The sequence below is a fragment of the Barbus barbus genome, assembly GCF_936440315.1.
Source record: "Barbus barbus genome assembly, chromosome: 1".
In the NCBI taxonomy this organism is placed as follows: Eukaryota; Metazoa; Chordata; class Actinopteri; order Cypriniformes; family Cyprinidae; genus Barbus; species Barbus barbus.
Window position 1 is genome coordinate 9717744 of NC_136729.1, and position 20035 is coordinate 9737778.

The window sequence follows — 20035 nt, forward strand, 5'->3', positions numbered from 1 at the left end:
TATTCAAAAAGGTCAAAGACAAATCTTCTGGTTTCTTAATTTTCTTGTAGAAAGAGCCGATGACATTCCTAGCCCTGTGACCTGGGAACATCTGGAGGGTTCTGTGTTCCTGAAGTGGCCTGAACCGCAAAAACCCAACGGCCTGATCCTGCTGTATGAGATTCAGTATCGTCTTGGAACAGAGGTGACCATTGTATTTTGATCAGGGTCATTATAAAGATTTTAGACATTTTCCAACAACATTTTAATTTGTTGGTTAAAAAATGGCAAGTGGTGTAACATTCAAGTCTTTAAAAAAAAGTCTCAATAATAATAATAATAATAATAATACTTGGAAACAGACTTCATTAGTAATGTTTTTTACCAGTTAATAATAAAAAATCTAAACAACCTTAATGTAATTTAAGTAGTTTGGCACATCATTTATTATTATTGACATATATATTTAATAATACTTTTTATTATTATTACATATATATGTATATGTGTGTGTGTGTGTCAGCCAATCAGAATCGAGGACCAGAAAGAACGGTTTTATATATATATATATATATATATATATATATATATATATATATATATATATATATATATATATATATATATATATATATATATATATTGTTGTTACAGTTAAAATTTATTATAATATAATTATTTTTAATTGAAATATAGTTTATTTGGTATTTATAATAAATTTAATATTTTCATAATATAGTTAAATTCAATACATATTTTAAATAATACATTTAAGATATATTTATATACCTGCATTAAAAAAAGAGCATCACAGCACTGACAAAGCACTGCATTTTTGCACTGCTTCTTAACTAGTTTGTCAACTACTGATTTATGTTGTTGTTTTTTTTACATTGACCAGTATGTTCTTGTAAATCTTTCTCTACAGTCTGAGAAGCATGAGTGTGTATCCCGTCAGCATTACAGGGAGCACAAAGGGGTGAAACTCTCTAACTTGGGAGCTGGGAACTATTCTGCCCGTGTGCGGGCTACGTCCCTTGCTGGAAACGGGTCATGGACAGAACCAATAGCTTTCTATGTGAATCAGGTTCCACGTAAGATTACCATGATTTTCATTCCTTTCAACTTCCAAAATATGATCATTTAGAAATTTGTTGAATTATTGGGTTTTCAAATGTTCTCCTTTTGTACCCTCAAGCATCAAATAATGAGCACTACCTGTACTACATTATCATCCCAATTTTCCTGATTTGTTTCCTCGTCGCTGGAGCGGCTTTCTTCTGTTTTAACAAGAGACGGTACCAGTTTTAACAAATTTACACACCATATTCTCTCATTTTAACAGCATAGGCCCCTACAGACACAATGCACCAATCTGAGACACTCCAGATATTATAATATCAAAAAACAGGAAATTATCTTGAAATGTTTCCTTGTTCCACATATAATAAGTGCTATCTGTTATCCACAGAAACAATGACAGGCTTGGAAACGGAGTCCTTTACGCATCTGTTAACCCAGAGTACTTCAGCGCAGCAGAAAGTGAGCATTCAGTCAAAATCGACTCGACTTGTTTTTGTAAATATGCAGTAGAATTGTAACTTTTTTTTTTTTTTTTTTTTACAGTGTATGTGCCGGATGAATGGGAAGTGGAGCGAGAGAAAATCACCATGTACCGAGAGCTTGGACAAGGATCCTTTGGTATGGTGTATGAGGGCATTGCCAAAGGTGTCATCAAAGATGAGCCAGAAACCAGGGTGGCCATTAAAACGGTCAACGAATCGGCTAGCTTACACGAGCGCATCGAGTTCCTCAATGAAGCTTCTGTTATGAAAGAGTTCAACTGTCACCATGTGGTTAGTCAGAGAACACATGACAAACCTCATCTGATGCTTTAAATATTGGCAGTATTGGTGTAAACTGGTGGAATAATGTTGACTTAACCAGTAGGTTCCTCTGATGTCATTTGGGATTTGTTTAGGTGCGTCTGTTGGGTGTAGTTTCGCAGGGTCAGCCCACCCTGGTGATCATGGAGCTGATGACACGAGGAGATCTGAAGAGTTACTTGCGCTCGCTTCGATCTGCTGAGGTGAATACAGGCATGCATGTGACATCTTCACATCGCTGATTAAATATTTGGCTAATCAGGCTGAATTTTTAACACTTATTCTGAATTCCAGAAAGTTAAGAATTGCCACCTGTATGCATAATTGAGCAATTTCCATTAATCGGAATTCATCATCTGCACTTGCATTCACTGCTATTTTCTGTGCTTAAATAGGCCACTCCTTGCAGTTTTAGACTATAAGCTCATCCAAGACTTCAGCTCCGAAACCTTGTGCAATCTCTTGATGTGTACTGCATAGTCTGTATCCTATGAGTCACTTCCTTTGGCAGGCTTTAAGATGGTTTATATGCTACCTCTCCTATCACTTTATTTAAATGGGGAATCATCTCAGTTAAATCCAATAAAGTATGGAGTGCCACAAGGATCTATCCTAGGCCCTCTGCTATTTTCAATATAGATGTTGCCCCTTGGTAATATTATTAGAAGAGATTATGCCAACCCTCAGACAACATACAAAACTACCAAATTTTGCTATAATGGACATCAACTTGAGATAGTCACCACTGATAAGCTATTAATAAATATAATGTAGAATCTTTAATTTTCTGTAAAGCTGCTTTACAACAATTTGCATCGTGAAAAGCGCTATACAAATAAACTTGAATTGAATTGAATATCCTAAATGAAAAATGCAACCTTGTAAGTGACTGATTTTAAATGTTCTTCCCATGCACGCATGGGAAACTCAGCTCCAGATTGATTTCCATTTGCATGATGCAAAGCTTCAGCATGAAATGCACAAGACTCTCTGGGTTTTGGAATAGAGCTACAGCAGTATCATTCTCCTCTTCCTCTTCTGTCCTCAGAACACCTCCAGCTTACCTTTGCCGCCATTGAAGAAGATGATTCAGATGGCGGGAGAGATCGCGGATGGCATGGCTTACCTCAACGCCAACAAATTTGTTCACAGAGACTTAGCAGCAAGGAATTGCATGGTGGCAGAAGATTTTACTGTCAAAATTGGTGGTATGTGTTGAAATGGGGGGGAAATATGTTTTTGTTTTTCTTGACTTGTGTTATACATGTGTAATGTTTTAAAATAGGGACTAGTCATTAAAATTTTAGTTAATCTATTTGTTTCAGGTATATTCTTTTTAGTAGTGGTGCTTTAAACAGAATACATTTTAAGACAGCTTCTCAGAGAGGGTTTTAGCAGTAGATTATCTTCAGTTGGTGGCATTTCAAAGTAAATATTGATAATTAGACAGTTATTAAATGTAAAAATCTAAACTTTAACCTCAGATTTAACTCCTTTTGACATTTTGCACTATTACTCCGTTTCATCACAAAATTAAAAACTAAAATGCACTATATCAATGCTGTATTAGTCATTGTCCAATTTTTATGTATAATAATAATAATAATATTTTTTTATTATATTAATTTATATTTTCATATTTAATATTTATTAGTTTCATAAATTTAAAGTTAGCATAAATTGGAATTCTATCTGTAAATGCATGTTATTGATCTGTGAACGATTCATACATGCATGTGTTTCATGTTTTAAAAAAATTTTACGCTGTAATTTTTATTTAAAATGTTGGTGAAACAATGCATTCTTCAAGCATTTTTCTGTTTACACCCGCTTCTTTATTACAATAGATTGCAAGCTCCTGGATCACAATAAGGAAGAAAAAGCTGTCGCAACATTGAAACTTTAAGATTTGTATTGTTTTAACCATTGTGTACTGCAGCCAAGAAATGAAAGGCTTTTGCAGTAACTTATGGAAAATATTCAAATGCATATTATACATCTGCACATCCCCAATTTTCTATTCCATAATGAACAAGTACAGTAATGAATTTCTGAAATTGCAGTATGTTTTCTTCATTTTGATTGGCTAAATCTCAAGTAAAACTATAGAACTTGTCATTTCGCCTCATTTATCCTCAATCTGTAGATTTTGGCATGACACGGGACATTTATGAGACCGATTACTACAGAAAAGGAGGCAAGGGACTGCTTCCTGTGCGCTGGATGTCTCCAGAGTCCCTCAAAGATGGAGTATTCACCACCATGTCTGATGTCTGGTAAGCTTTCATGCGTTCTATAGAGAATCAGTGTGTACAAGATGTTCAAAACATGTAGAGATATTAACTGAGACGTATAGTGCGCAGTATATCAGCGTACATCAGTCTAGTATTTGCAGCTGCAGAGCGACATCTGTATTTAAGCAAAGACCGCCCCAGTGACCACTTCAGTTCCTGCGCTAGCTGAACGAGAAATGAAAACCACACTCGCACGGCTCAACACACATTTTCCATTACATGGTGCACACGTTAATGCTCTAAGCAATGAGGAGAAACATCTTCCCATATATTTCAAATGAAGCTGGCAATCAAGCCTCATCGGCCCTCATATGAGTTAGAAACATTTCCCTCATATACTAGTCTCATTTGACGAACTTTCAAAGAAAACCTTGGGGAGTCTAGACCGTGTTTTTCCGGAAACGGCAACAGCTGCGGCTGATATGAGCGGCATTCCAGAGCCTCAAGGAATCTTTTGTCGATTCGTCCTGCCATGTCGTGATAAGTAGCTGTTTGGACTCGCTGGGAGGTTTGCGCTTAAATCTTTTGTTAAGGATCAGAATCAAGCACTCCCTGTTCAGGAAGAGGATTGAACTTAATTACAATATGCTCAAGTTTCCTTTCCAGGTGTCCGGAGAGTCTACCCTAACAGTTCACCTTTCATGTCTGTCCAGGGTCACCGTCAGGCCTTGATAATAAGGAATGTCTGGGAAACTTTACAAGGATCAGACATAGGAGTAGTGTTTTGTCAATAATTACTAATGTATAATTGTGAAAAAAAACTGCGGTTAAAATCAGAATCAGAATATCGTGGCTGTTTCTTAAAGGCTAAGTTTACATTTTTGTGCCACCAAATGGAAGTGCAAAATAATAATGAATAATTTCAAAATAATTAATAAATTCAGACCGATTTCCTGAACGTTCTTCAGTCTTCTATTTGTCAGACAAACAGACAATCATGCACTGGTTGAAATGGAGAGGACAGAATGGAGCAGTGGCTTACCTATAGTTGCCGCTGCACGTTAGGTTGGAATCAAAAGGCACACAGTATAATAGAATAGGTACATATTGCCTACATTCCGGCTCTGTTCAAAAATATATACTATCTTTTTATGTTTTTTTTTTTATATAATTATGTACCTACCAGCATGATGCAGTGTCATGTTTCTTTCATGCACATGCATTGCCATGCGCACAATAAAATACAATTTTTAAATTTTTGTTTTTTAAATGTATTTTATTTTGCTTTTTTTTTTATTATTTTTGTTTTGTTCTTTTTTTAGTTTAATGTTTTGTTTTGTGATGTTTTAGTTTTGCGTTTCAGTTTGTTTAGTGATTTTTGTGTTTTGTTCCGTTTTGTAAATTGTGTTTTGTTCTGTTTTAGTTGGTGTTTTGTTTTGTGATATTTTTTTTTTTTTTTTTTTGTGTTCTGTTTTTGTTTTTTGTTTTATGTTTGCTGTGTTGAACTGACTCCAGCTTTCCCTCAACCCTAAATGTGACCCTGGAGCACAAAACCAGTCTTAAGTCGCTGGGGTATATTTATAGCAATAGTCAAAAATACATTGTATGGGTCAAAATTATCAATTTTTCTTATGCCAAAAATCATTAGGATATTAAGTAAAGATAATGTTCCATGAAGATATTTTGTAAATTTCTTACCGTAAATATATCAAAACTTCATTAGTAGTATGCATTGCTAAGAACTTAATTTGGACAACTTTAAAGGCGATTTTCTGAATATTTAGATTTTTTTTTGCACACACAGATTCCAGATTATCAAATAGATATATCTCGGCCAAATATTGTCCTATCCTAACAAACCATACATCAATGGAAAGTGCATTTATTCAGCTTTCAGGTGATGTATACATCTCAATTTCGAAAAATTGACACTTAAGACTGGTTTTGTGGTCCAGGGTCACATATAGGATAAGTGATTTGGATCATGTATGGACGTTTTTGAAAGGAAATTACTGTATATTACTTTAAATGCATATTAATAGTATGCATTTTAAAAATCCCTGTAACATCACTCAATATTTGAGTGAAAAAAAAAAAAATGCAGTGAGAAAGTGAATTCAGTATGGTGAATTGCACAATGTGGATTACAAAGGAAAATTAAATTCAGCACTGTAAAGTACTGATGCAAATATTTCAGTGCACTTAAATGTATAATTTTATCAAGTACTTGTATTTTATAAAATCAGTTGAGGAATGTCCAGTGTATAACACTGAGCTGCTGTAATGTAATGTTAATGTAAAGCATTTTTTAAATCTATGTAGGAACTAATAGAGCACAAAGCAGCTCATTAGGTTTTGGAACAGAGCCTGTGATTATTTTCTGCTGCATTTTGAAGCCCTTTTGTATCTAATTTAGATGTACTACACTTATCTGCAGAAAAAGAATAAGACCCGAAAGAAAAATAATTACTTGAGTCAGGCACGACTGAAGGTATTTCTGTTACGTGCTTAATAGCTTTATTATCAACAGACCACATTATATTATATAATTAGTCTGAGTGGCAGACTCGTTTAATAATGACAACTTGTGGTCCCATTTGAAAGTTTTAGGTAATTAGAACACACATCACTCAAATTCTGTGAAAATATTGATGTTTCTTGAAAACAATATCTTCAGGGAGTAGTTCATTTTTACAAGCGGGGAGCTTTCAACTGAACTCACTCCAAATTGAAAATCAGCATCTTGTTGACACTTTGGTCGCTATCAGTGTAGATCTTAACTTTTCTCATCTGTTCTCCTCTTGCAGGTCCTTTGGGGTGGTGTTGTGGGAAATAGCAACCCTGGCCGAGCAGCCCTATCAGGGCATGTCCAATGAGCAGGTACTGCGGTTTGTCATGGAGGGAGGACTGCTAGACAAACCTGACAACTGCCCTGACATGCTGTAAGTCATCTCCTGCACGTCTTTCACTCACATTGTTGTTCTAAATGCAACATTTTGAAAAATTTTCAAGCTGCTGTTTTCCATTCATTGAAAGCAGACAGTGACCCGGGGCTGTCGAGCTCCAAAAAGGACACAAAACACCATAAAAATGCTCTATATAACTGATGCACATAATTTAATGTGAAGAACAGACCAAAATTCAGTGTCATTTTTCTTGTTGTCCGTCCCAGATTGGTTGCATTGACGTCAAACCTTGATGTGGCAATTTTGAAAGTTCTCAATATGAATACTCATGTTAGGTTTGGAAGGACATGATGGTGAATAAATGATGACAGAATTTAAATTTTTGAGTGGAATGTGCTTTTTAAAATGTAGAAAGTCTGCCACCTACTGTGTGATTCAGGTGGTAACATCACAAGCCTGAAAACAATTAATGGTATTGATAATTAATGGCTTGAATTAATGGTATTTACTGAGAAGTTTTTGACTTTGGCCGTTATTTGTTTTGGATTTTAAAACTACCTAGTCTAATCCTCTCCCTGTGGGTGCTGGGCTCTATATTTAAGTACAATTTGTTTATCTGTGAGAGTCTCCAAGCTCTGGGTTTTCTTTGGCGCAGTTTGAGTTAGGTTGCATCTGGCTTCGAGTCCATGTTTTATCGGAAGTGTGAGAGCTGGCAGTGACATACGAGCACTCAAAGCACTACAGGGATTCCACATTTTAAATAATATAACATTATACCAGGAGGGAAGGAGGTGGGTGGGTAGGTGTGTGCGTTATTAATTATTTAATTAATTATGTAATAAATTAATCATTTTTTTACAAAAAAATAGAAAGCGTGTTTTGGAGATCAGAGGTATCTTATATTACAATTTAGCTTTACTTATTGTTGTACGTGTAAACCATTATTTTTTTGTCAGCCACAGCTTGTGTTTTTAGTTAGTAGTTTAGTTGGATAAAACTAAATTAAAACTTGGACAAAAAAGTATTGCCATATAAAAAAAAACTATTTAATATTTTCCATTAAAAAATCTCTATATCAATAAATACATAAACAAATGTGTGTATGTGTGTAATTTTTCTCTCTCCATCTATATTTAGAATTATATATATTCATGTATGTATGTGTGCGTGTGTGTGTGTGTTTGTGTATAAATATATATATGTGTGTGTGTGTGTGTGTGTGTGTGTATATATATATATATATATATATATATATATATATATATATATATATATATATATATATATATATATATATATATATATATATACAAACTCAGTCAATGCATCTCATGAACACTCAACAATAAACGTGGAACACACAACTAATACATTATCCATTCACCACACTCACTTATTTTATTTTTATCATTTCTAATTTGCACATACTTGACCTGTATATACATAGTTGTCTATATTATATATTATTTATTATGTTTTTTTTTTGCTGCTTTGTACATTGGTTATTGGCTATTTCTTGTTATTTTGTTTTTATTACCTGTGTCCTGTCCTGTTGCTGTCTTTCTGTTGCACTGTGGTGCTTCTGTCACTACAACAAATTCCTTGTATGTGTAAACATACTTGGCCAATAAAGCTCATTCTGATTCTGATATATATATATATATATATATTATCTTTGATATATTATCTTTGATATATTTAAAAAATAAAATAAAAATATGTAATTTTAATCAACTTTTTAATATATTTCATTTAAATATATCTCTATATAAATATACAATACATATATTATTTTCTCTCTTTCTTTCTCTCTCTCTCTTCTCTCTCTCTCTCTCTCTCTATATATATATATATATATATGTATATATAATATTTAAAAAATATAGCTAAAATAAAATGTAATTTTAATGGCATAAATGGCTGCCCACTGCTCCGGGTGTGTGTTCACGGTGTGTGTGTGTGTTCACTGCTGTGTGTGTGCACGTTGGATGGGTTAAATGCAGAGCACGAATTCCGAGTATGGGTCACCATACTTGGCAGTATGTCACTTCACTATATATATATATAATATTTAATGTAGCTAAAATAAAATGTTATTTTAATAAACTTTTTAATATTTTTCATTAAAAAAAAAAAAAAAATATATATATATATATATATATATTGTGACCCATACTCGGAATTCGTGCTCTGCATTTAACCCATCCAACGTGCACACACACACCGTGAACATACACCCGGAGCAGTGGGCTGCCATTTATACTGCGGCGCCCGGGGAGCAGTTGGGGGTTCGGTGCCTTGCTCAAGGGCACCTCAGTCGTGGTATTGAGGGTGGAGAGAGCGCTGGACATTCACTCCCCCCACCTACAATCCCAACTCTCTAACCATTAGGCCACCATTAGGCCCATGTATATAACACACACACAGATGTTGTTTTTGTGGTTTATGGGGACTCTCCATAGGCGTAATGGTTTTTATACTGTGTGTGCTATTGCCCTACACCAACCCTACACCTAAACTTAGCCCTCACAGGAGACTTTCTGCATTTTTAGATTTTCAAAAAAACACCATTTAGTATGTTTTTTAAGCCTTTTGAATTACGGGGACATAGGCAGTGTCCTCATAAACCACCTTCATATTGTAATACCTCTGTCATACCCATGTCATTATACAAATTTGTGTCCTCATAAACCACATAAACATGCACATGCACACACACACACACACACACTAACACACACACACACCCTCTCTCTCTCTCACTCACTCACTCACTGGCCACTTTATTAGGTACACCTTGCTAGTACCGGGTTGGACCCCCTTTTGCCTTCAGAACTGCCTTAATTCTTTGTGGCATAGATTCAACAAGGTGTTGGAAATAATCCTCAGAGATTTTGGTCCATATTGACATGATAGCATCACGCAGCTGCTGCAGATTTGTCGGCTGCACATCCATGATGCGAATCTCCCATTCCTCCACATCCCAAAGGTGCTCTATTGGATTGAGATCTGGTGACTGTGGAGGTCATTTGAGTAAAGTGAACTCATTTTCATGTTCAAGAAACCAGTCTGAGATGATTTGAGCTTTGTGACATGGTGCATTATCCTGCTGGAAGTAGCCATCAGAAGATGGGTACACTGTAGTCATAAAGGGATGGACATGGTCAGCAACAATACTCAGGTAGGCTGTGGTGTTTAAACGATACTCAATTGGTACCCCAAAGTGTGCAAAAGAAAATATCCCCCACATCATCAGACCAGGCAATGTTTTTCCAATCTTCTATTGTACAATTTTGGTGAGCCTGTTCGAATTGTAGCCTCCGTTTCCTTTTCTTAGCTGACAGGAGCGGCACCCGGTGTGGTCCTCTGCTGCTGTAGCCCATCTGCTTCAGGGTTTGACGTGTTGTGCGTTCAGAGATGGTATTCTGCATATCTTGGTTGTAACGAGTGGTTATTTACACTCTATGCTACAGCCATATCACCCTGTAGCCCTGAAGCTAAGCAGGGTTGAGCCTGGTCAGTACCTGGATGGGAGACCTCCTGGGAAAACTAGGTTGCTGTTGGAAGATGTGTTAGTGAGGCCAGTGTAATGGTTCTACTCCACCCACTCCGAGCGGGATTCGAACTGCGGTCTCCGGCGCGGGAGGCGGGAGCTCTAACGAGGAGGCTAAAGGCCATGGCCTCTAGCGTCAGTCGCCAGAGCACCTCTTTTTGAGATCAGGGGAGTGAGGTTTTACACGCACCAGCACTTATTTGCCTACGTGTGTTACACCAGCAGGGGGTGCTCACCCTGCGGTCTGTGTGGGTCCTAACGCCCCAGTATAGTGACGGGGACACTATACTGTCAAAAAGCACCGTCTTTCGGATGAGACGTTAAACCGAGGTCCTGACTCTCTCTCTATTAAGAAAAAGAAAAGTTGAAAAAATAAGAGGATAAAATAAAATAAGAGATAAAAAACATATAAATATAAATGTGCAGGTCAGTACAGGTCAGTATGTTGTTGACTTAAATAGTACTAAGAGGAATGTGCAAAAAGTTGTCCAGGGTATTTACATAGCAGCAATATGAGGTAGAGAAAAATTATGAATAGCTATTGATATAGTGGTATATACATGGAGTCATGTGATGTTATGACACAGAGTTAGAGTTTAGGAGCCTGATGGCCTGGGGGAAGAAGCTCCTCCTAAGTCTCTCAGTTTTTGCCATCAGGCTACGGAAACGCTTTCCAGATGGAAGCAAAGTGAATAGTCGGTTACCAGGGTGATTTGAGTCCTTGATTATTTTAACAGCTCTATTTTTGCAGCGTTTGAGGTAGATGTCCTGCAGACCAGTCCGTCTGGCACCAACAACCATTCCACGTTCAAAGTCACTTAAATCCCCTTTCTTCCCCATTCTGATGCTCGGTTTGAACTTCAGCAAGTCGTCTTCACCACATCTAGATGCCTAAATGCATTGAGTTGCTGCCATGTGATTGGCTGATTAGTAATTTGTGTTACCAAGCAATTGAACAGGTGTACCTAATAAAGTGGTCGGTGAGTGTATAATAAATATATTATTCTCTCTCTCTCTCTCTCTTTCTCTCTCTCTCTCTCTCTCTCTCTCTCTCTCTCTATATATATATATATATATAAAGTGCCCTCCAAAGGTATTGGAACAGTAAGGCCAATTCCTTTATTTTTGATGTAGACTGTAAAAAAATTGGGTTTGACATCAAAATATGAATATGAGATGAGAGATTAACATTTCATCTTTTATTTACAGGTATTTTCATCTGGATCTGATACACAACTTAGAAGATAGCACCTTTTGTTTGAGCCCACCCATTTTTCATGTTACCAAAAGTATTGGAACATGTGACTGACAGGTGTGTTTTGTTGCCCTGGTGTGTCCTATTAATTGATTATTCAAACAATAAATAGCACTGAATGTCTGCGCTCAGTTTCAGATCCGTGCAGACTGCATTTATAGTTAGTTAGACGTGTAACCAACATGAAAACCAGAGAGGTGTCTATGGGTGAAAAACAAGCAATTGTGAATCTGAGAGAAGATGAAAAATCAAACCATTGCACAAACACTGGCAATAGCAAGTACAGCCATTTGGAATCTCCTGAGGAAGAAAGAAACCACTGGTGTACTAAGTAACACCTCAAACGGGTAGATCATGGAAAACATCTGCAGTTGATGACAGAAACATTGTGACAGCTGTAAAGAAAGTCCCTAAAACAACTGTTAGTGACATCAGCAACAACCTCCAGAGGGCAGGAGTGAAGGTATCACAATCTACTGTTCGCAGAAGACTTCATGAACAAAAGTACAGAGGCTACACCAGAAGATGCAAACCACTCATTAGCAAGAAGAATAGGAGACAAGCCTCAAAAATTCTGGGACAAGGTTTTATGGACTGATTTTATGGACCAAAGTGATGGAAAGGCTAAAGTTTGGAGAAAGAAAGGATCTGCTCATGATCCCAAACATACAAGCTCATCTGAAACGCAGTGTACACAGGTGTACATTATAGTACACATTACACAAGTAATGTAATGGCTTGGGCTTTCATCGCTTCTTCTGGGACAGGCTCATTAATCTTCATTAATGATGTAACACATGATGGCAGCAGCTAAATTAACTCTGAAGTCTACAAAAATGTTTTGTCTCACAATTTACAGAAAGATGCAACCAAACTGATTGGGAGATCCTTCATCATGCAGCAAGATAATGACCAAAACATAGTGCCAAAACAACAAAGGAGTTCATCAGGAGCAAGAAGTGGAAGGTTTTAGACAGGCCAAGTCAATCTCCACACTTAAACCCTGTAGAGTATGCATTTTACCTGCTAAAGAAGAGATTGAAGGGAGTAACCCTCCGAAACTGAAAGAGGCTGCGGTGAAAGCCTGGAAAAGCATCACAAAAGAAGAATGTAAAAGTTTGGTGATGTCATTGGGTCACAGGCTTGATGCAGTTATTGAAAGCAAAGGATTTGCAACTAAATATTAAGTCTTTTTTACTTTAATCTATTTTAATTATATCTGTTCCAATACTTTTGGTAACATGAAAAATGGGTGGGTTCAAACTAAAGGTGCTATACCAATTTTTTTCAGTCTACAGCAAAAATAAAGGAATTGGCCTTACTGTTCCAATACTTTTGGAGGGGTGTGTGTGTGTGTGTGTGTGTGTGTGTATTTGTGTTTTCTAAACAATTAAAAAGCAAGCTTCACAAGCAGTTTTTTTTCTCTTTACTCATTGGTGACACAAGTGAACAATTATGTTTTGTTTCATGAGAAACAGCAAGTTTGCATTTTCTCAGTCCACTGTCCATTGACGGGAAGTGCACAATGGTTTGCATTGGCTTGTGCCTTATTTTTATCTCAAGGCCATCTGGGATAGGGGCTTTGTTGTGGTTGGCCGACGTTTGGCACCTTTTCACACTTTTTGAGAGAAGTGCCGGGAAGGATGAAGCAGTCGTTAAACCAGACAGAACAGGAGTGGAGGAGGGCATATTGGAGGGTTTTGGGTTGGTACGCTGCCTGTCTTGTGTATATTATTTTGAAAATATTTACATGAATTTATGTATATTTGTATAATTTATATATTTAATATACAACACATTTTGTCTTAAATATTTACATGCATGTGTGTGTATTTATATACACCTAATAAATATACACAGTACACACACATATATTCTGTAAACAAACACTTTTATTTTGGATGTGATTTAATGCGATTAATCGTTTGACAGCACTAATTTATATGTAATGTAATCATATAATTCATGAAATCTATAAATAAAATATATAAAAACTCAATTCATCATCATCTTGATGAAAAAATCCATACTTTGTCCTTCCAAAGGTTACTGCAGGCTTTAGTCTTGTTCATATGGTACTTTTAACACTGGAGATGCTAAAATCAGCCTGAAGCTCCCCATCAATGGAAACTTAATTTAGTGCCATGCAGGAAAAACAAGCTGGAGGCTCCGAGGGCAGTGAGTCCAGTCTCTCTGTCTCACAGCTGGAGAGCCAAAAGCCCTTGTGTGTGTGTGCACGAGACGGCAAAAATACCGCACTTGGATTTGCTGGTGTGAATGTTTGTGTATGTGGTGTACGGGTATTTGTAACTGATGATTTGTCAGCTGATGTTTGCACTAGCTGTGCGTGGGTATGTAGCTGGCGCTGATGTTTGTAAGACTAATGGTATGTGTTGCTCCACTAGTGTGTGAGCTGGCACAGGGATCCCAGTATTTATTTCAGCAGACTCCTCTGGTATTCCTAGCCTGTTTGTGTATAATTAAAATGGTGTACTGGAATGCTCGAGTGTCAGCGAGATCGTACGCTTTTATTTTTTCCCCCGTGTAACTGTAGCAGTTCCCCTTCGCCGGCATTCTAGGGCCTCATTTCCAGCTCTCTCCAGCTCTGCAGTGTGATTTCATCACAGTTGTGTGTTTGCTGTGCAGTAAAGAGGTCACAGCATTCACCATGAGCTCACTGCAGCTGTGTTTAGGACTGATATCATGCATGTTTATGTTAGAGATTCGTCACACTGCCACCTGTTGTTAAGTGCTATGGCAAGTAGCCGTAGGCGGTATGAACAAGATCTTATCAGTAATTTAGTTATAATAGCAGTATATATGACAACAATGTTAAATAGTACAATATTCAATCGGCTATATGTAGTGATAATTAAATTATGAAGTATTTATAATTAAAGTAGTGCTGTCAAATCGATTAATCGCGATTAATTGCATCCAAAATAAACGTTTGTGTTTACATTGTGTTTGTACTGTATATATTTATTTGGATGTATGAATAGAAACATACATTTATATATTTAAGAAATTTAATATATATTTGTATAAAATATAAATCATATCTAAATGTGATGTGTAAATATTTCTTAAATATATACATGTATTTGTGTATTTTTATATTCATATAAATATACACAGTACACACACACAGTATGTAAACAAACTTTTATTGCGATTAATCGATTTTACGGCATTAAATTAAAGTATAAATTTTTATGATGAATCATTTTAAATTAATACAAATTCATAAATACATTGATACATTTTATAATATATATCCTGATATTATTTAAAATTTAAAGACCAAAAATCTAAAAGATGTATTTATTGATAATCTGTTACATAAAGTAGTCGTGTATATTGTAATACCGTTTTAATAAAGTATATATTATTTATAACTTTGAAATGAATAAAATTAATTACTTAAATCATTTAAAATTCATAAGGACTTTTTTTAAATGACAAAAACCAGAAAGTTAGATTATTTAAAAGGCATAATTTTGTGTGTGTGTATGTATATGTGTGTGTGTATGTATGTATGTATATGTGTGTGTGTATGTGTATATATATATATGTATGTGTGTGTGTATATATATATGTGTGTATGTATATATGTGTGTGTGTATGTATATATGTGTGTGTGTGTGTGTGTATGTATGTGTGTATATATATATATATATATATGTATGTGTGTGTATATATATATACATCTCTGGACCTTTTATCTGCTCATTGTAATTGGGATAATGAGGGAATAACACACACCTGGCCATGGAACAGCTGAGAAGCTAATTGTCCCATTACTTTTGGTCCCTTAACAAGTGGGAGGCACATATGCAAACTGTTGTAATTCCTACACCGTTCACCTGATTTGGATGTAAATACCCTCAAATTAAAGCTGACAGTCTGCAGTTAAAGCACATCTTGTTCGTTTCATTTGAAATCCATTGTGGTGGTGTATAGAGCCAGAAATGTTAGAATTGTCGATGTCCCAATATGTATGGACCTGACTGTATGTATATATGTGTGTGTGGGTGTCTTTTTTTCCAATTATCTGTTTTTAGAAACTTTGTAACTGACTTTGACTCTTCATGCATACGTTGATGTCTTCTGATGCTGATAATCTTTAAATGGCCAAAAATCAGTCATTCATTTGGACTAGACAACAACTAATTTTAATGTTTCTCAAGGACCATGTTGCTGAACTTCTCTTTGTGTGCTCTTGTGCGCTTTCAGGTTTGAACTGATGCGTATGTGCTGGCAGTACAACCCCAAAATGCGGCCGTCCTTCCTGGAGATCATCAGCAGCATCAAGGACGACCTGGAGGCAGGTTTCAAGGAGATGAGCTTCTTCTACAGCGAGGAGAACAAACCTCCGGACATGGAAGAGCTGGACATGGAGAGCGTGGGAACCATGGAGAACGTTCCTCTGGAGCCATCCTCCAGCCTGCAGCCCCTCGCTCCCTCTCTGGCCTCCCCTCAACAGTGCGCCCATGTGTCCCAGGGCTCCGCCACCCCGGCAGGCCCGTCCTCGCCGTCTTCCTCCCCCAGCTCCACGGACAAGCACCCACTCCCCGCGTCTCCGGCAAACGGGCCCTCGAAGGTTCTCCGGAGCCCGTTTGACGAGACCCAGCCTTACGCTCACATGAACGGGGGCCGTAAGAACGAGCGTGCCTTGCCTTTGCCCCAGTCGTCGGCTTGCTGATCGACGGTTTCCAGTCTGTCAAGCCACTGTGTGGTCTCCTGAGAAGAAATATGAAATTAAGAGACAAGGAAAGACAAAATGGTACAAACTGAGAGTCCAGGCAATCAATCTTTTCAATCATACCTCAACGGACAAAGTTTGGATTTCTTTGTTTCTTTGTGTATTTAGATTGAATTGTTGATGAATTGATTGACATGAACTCATTTGTTATTTCCGCAGACTGGATCACTGACTGAAAAACCATGACCTTCACTCTCGCACTCGATAGGCTGACTGTTTTTGTTACGTTTTGTTACTTTTCTAAACTTCCAAAACTGATTTGAAGGTCTATCAGAGCCAGTAGTGGTACGGTGGCATTACTACGACACGCTCTGCATATCTCTAAGCGAATCCAACGGTGAAGCACTTGTTCTTGTCTTTGTTTCCAAAGACGTGCGTCAAAATTAGAGATGTTTTTTCTTCTGCCCATCTTAGAAATTCGTTCCCATGACCCAACTCAGGTCTGGGTACGGAGATCTTTGGCTTCGGTTTTCTCCAAATCATCTGGCTGTACAACTTAGTGGAGAAGAAATTGTCAAATCTGCCAAATGTCTTTCTTTTCTTTTTTTATGTTGCCAAATTGTTGTTTAATTCCCCTTGCATCCATGTTCCTCAAAATACATACAACAGTTTTTTACCCTGGTGATCCAAACCTGCTTAAAGGAATAATTCACCCAAAAATAAAAATTTACAAAAAATTTACTCACCCTCAGGCCATCCAAGATGCAGATGTTTCCTCATCGGAGAAATTTATCATTACATCACTCGATCACCAATGGATCCTCTGCAGTGAATGGGTTCCGTCAGAATGAGAGTCCAAACAGCTGATACAACACATTAATCCACACCACTCCAGTCCATCAGTTAACATCTTGTGAAGTGAAAAGCTGCTTGTTTGTAATAAGGTGTTTTAATTTCAAACTGTTGTATCCGGCTAAAATACGAGTCCATAATCTATAATAACTCTTGCTCCAATTACTTATGGATTATTGTGATGTTTTTATCTGCTGTTTGGACTCTCATTTTGACGGCACCCATTCACTGCAGAGGTTCAGTTGGTGAGCAAGTGATGTAATGCTACATTTCTCCATGAAGAAACAAACTCATCTACCTGACGGTGTTCATTTTCAGCAAATTTTGGGTGAACTGTTCCTTTAAAAACAATCAATAGAGAGAGATTTCCCAGATTCCCACTTTTCTGTCTCCTTGCTTAGGGTTAAACACATTTCGCACGGAATGCTTCAAAAGTCGAACAACAGATGCAGATGTTACATTGCAAAGAAACTTTAAAAGGGATTCGGATAAAAAAAGAAGCTGAAAAGGTTTAAAATTGTGGCTTTGTGAAGTTGAAATATTCACAGCAATTATCTCACTTGGTTGTTCAGTCGTACGTCGGACCACAGAGCGTGTGCATCATTTGTCGGTCACTTTTGTTCCTTTTTTACTGTTCAGATTGATCATCTATATGTCTGTGCTAAAGAAAAGCTGCTATTTTGTTATTGTTTTTCTTTTGTGGTTGTAATATATATACATATATAAATGTAAAGAGATTTTTCAGGTGTAATCCTTTGCCTTTCCACTACAGTCCATTCTATGATGCTTATAGTTCTGCAAAACGAGAAAAACAGTAGGAGGTTCTTTCTAACAGTTGAGTTTTGCAATGAAAAGTTGTTTAATCCCTTCTGTTTTGATAGATTCTCTCTCTTTAAAAGCAAAACACTCAATCATCTGTCTTCAAGCCATTAATGGCGGCACCCAGCGACGTGATTCTGTAACAATTCGACACTGTCTCTCATCACATTAATGCGCAACAAATACTCTCAGGTCAAGAATCCTAAAAGTTTTGGTCTCAGACCCCGATGTGTTCTCATCTCGCTATTCATTCCTCTTTAATCAACGGAGTATGACTTAAAATTTGGCAAATTTTGGATTGATTTCATTGCTTTAACAGAGACTCGTCTCATTATTTACATTGATTGTTCAGCCTTATTTGTGACTGATCCTGCCGCTCTTTGAAGGGCCTGATCTTATAAACTCTGCGTTTCCTTCCTTCCGAGCAGAGCCTGATTAAACCATTATGCAGATATGATTCAGCATATCTCTATGCAGAAGTTGTGTTTGTAACATAGATCACTTATATATCGATTTAAGAAACAGGTTTGACTGAGCGCCAGTTTTTTTTTTTTTTAGGATTTTTCAAAGGAAAAACTCACTTTTTCTTTTTCCCCCCACCCTGGCCTTTTTTTTTTTTCATTATTTATTTTGATATCTTTTTTTGTGATACCATTACATTTTAGGTATTTTTATATGCTTTTTTTCATGATCATTTCCTTCAGACATTTATCTACCTCACTCTTTTTTTATGTACCTATATATAAAGTACATCTGACATTTTTCATGAAAAGGACAATATTACTGCTCTCTGTATCTGGGTAAAATCTCATAAACGCTACAAATCACAATCTGGGAGTGGAGAAATTACCAAGTTACAGACATTTTGTACGACTAGCTGCTTTCTTTCCTATCGGATCTTGCTTAAATTTGTTTATTATTTATTTGTGAGATTAAAATAAGAACAGGTCTGACAATTGACTCCAAATGTGCTGGAATGTTGTTTAATGATGTTTAATTTATCCATCTTTTATCTTGGGGGCAAAGGTCACAAGATGGAATGATTAGAATGGATTTATGTTTCAGGATATACTGGTTCTGAGCTCCTCTCCCTTTCATGTCTCTGAATCCCACTGTTGGCATGGTTCTGTTTGACTTTTTTTTCATTCATTGGAATTTTACATTTGCATCAGAAACCAAATGTTCATTTAAACAGAACCTTTGGGTATAAACAGATTTACAGTTTTTGCTGCTGCCAGGTGCATCAAATGTGCATTACGAAGAGTTGTCTTGGGTTATATGAATATTGTTTTAATTATTAGAAAAAAATCTAAACAAAATATCAGCACAAAAAATAGCAAACAAACCATTTGAGTGTAATTTAAATAAATCAGTTGTGACAAATGTAAATGGTTGGAGAAATGCTTGATGGCGTATTTCACAGCAGTTATTGTTCATGCAGATATTGAGCTGATGAAATTGAAATAATATTCTGTGAAATATGTAAATCCAGAACAAGATATTCTTGTAAATATCCTGAATTTTTCACTCTAATATCTTTATATAAGGGAAATGTTTATAATTGCGAAGAGTTTTTGGAAAAAAACAACAAAATTGTTGATTGTATAGTGCTACCAATGATACGTCCTTCCAATGTTGGCCCCTGCTTTTTTTTTTTTTTTTTTTTTTTTTTTTTTCATGGTTTTTGTTACTGTGATTGTACAAGACACCATCCTAATGCTCCTCTCTGAGCTGTAACACCCGGCCAATGGCTGATTTCTTGATTCCAGATCTGTTAACAATGGGCTGGATATTCTCAGGGCTGAAGTGGCCGTCATAGGGATGGGCGCTCACTGTACCCTGCTGC

General features: G+C 36.6%; 1 protein-coding gene across 1 annotated transcript in view; it reads left to right on the top strand.

Annotated features, from left to right (window-relative positions):
- The window catches only part of igf1rb (insulin-like growth factor 1b receptor), a gene marked incomplete at both ends in the record, with an annotated part of 116818 nt that extends 100300 nt beyond the window's left edge, over nt 1-16518 (top strand). The window contains 10 exon segments of the mRNA XM_079400614.1: nt 51-184; nt 908-1105; nt 1391-1429; nt 1431-1521; nt 1606-1835; nt 1961-2068; nt 2914-3073; nt 4012-4141; nt 6907-7041; nt 16050-16518. Coding sequence (XP_079256740.1) covers nt 51-184; nt 908-1105; nt 1391-1429; nt 1431-1521; nt 1606-1835; nt 1961-2068; nt 2914-3073; nt 4012-4141; nt 6907-7041; nt 16050-16518 — 1694 coding nt within the window.
- Nucleotides 16519-20035: the final 3517 nt, after the last annotated feature.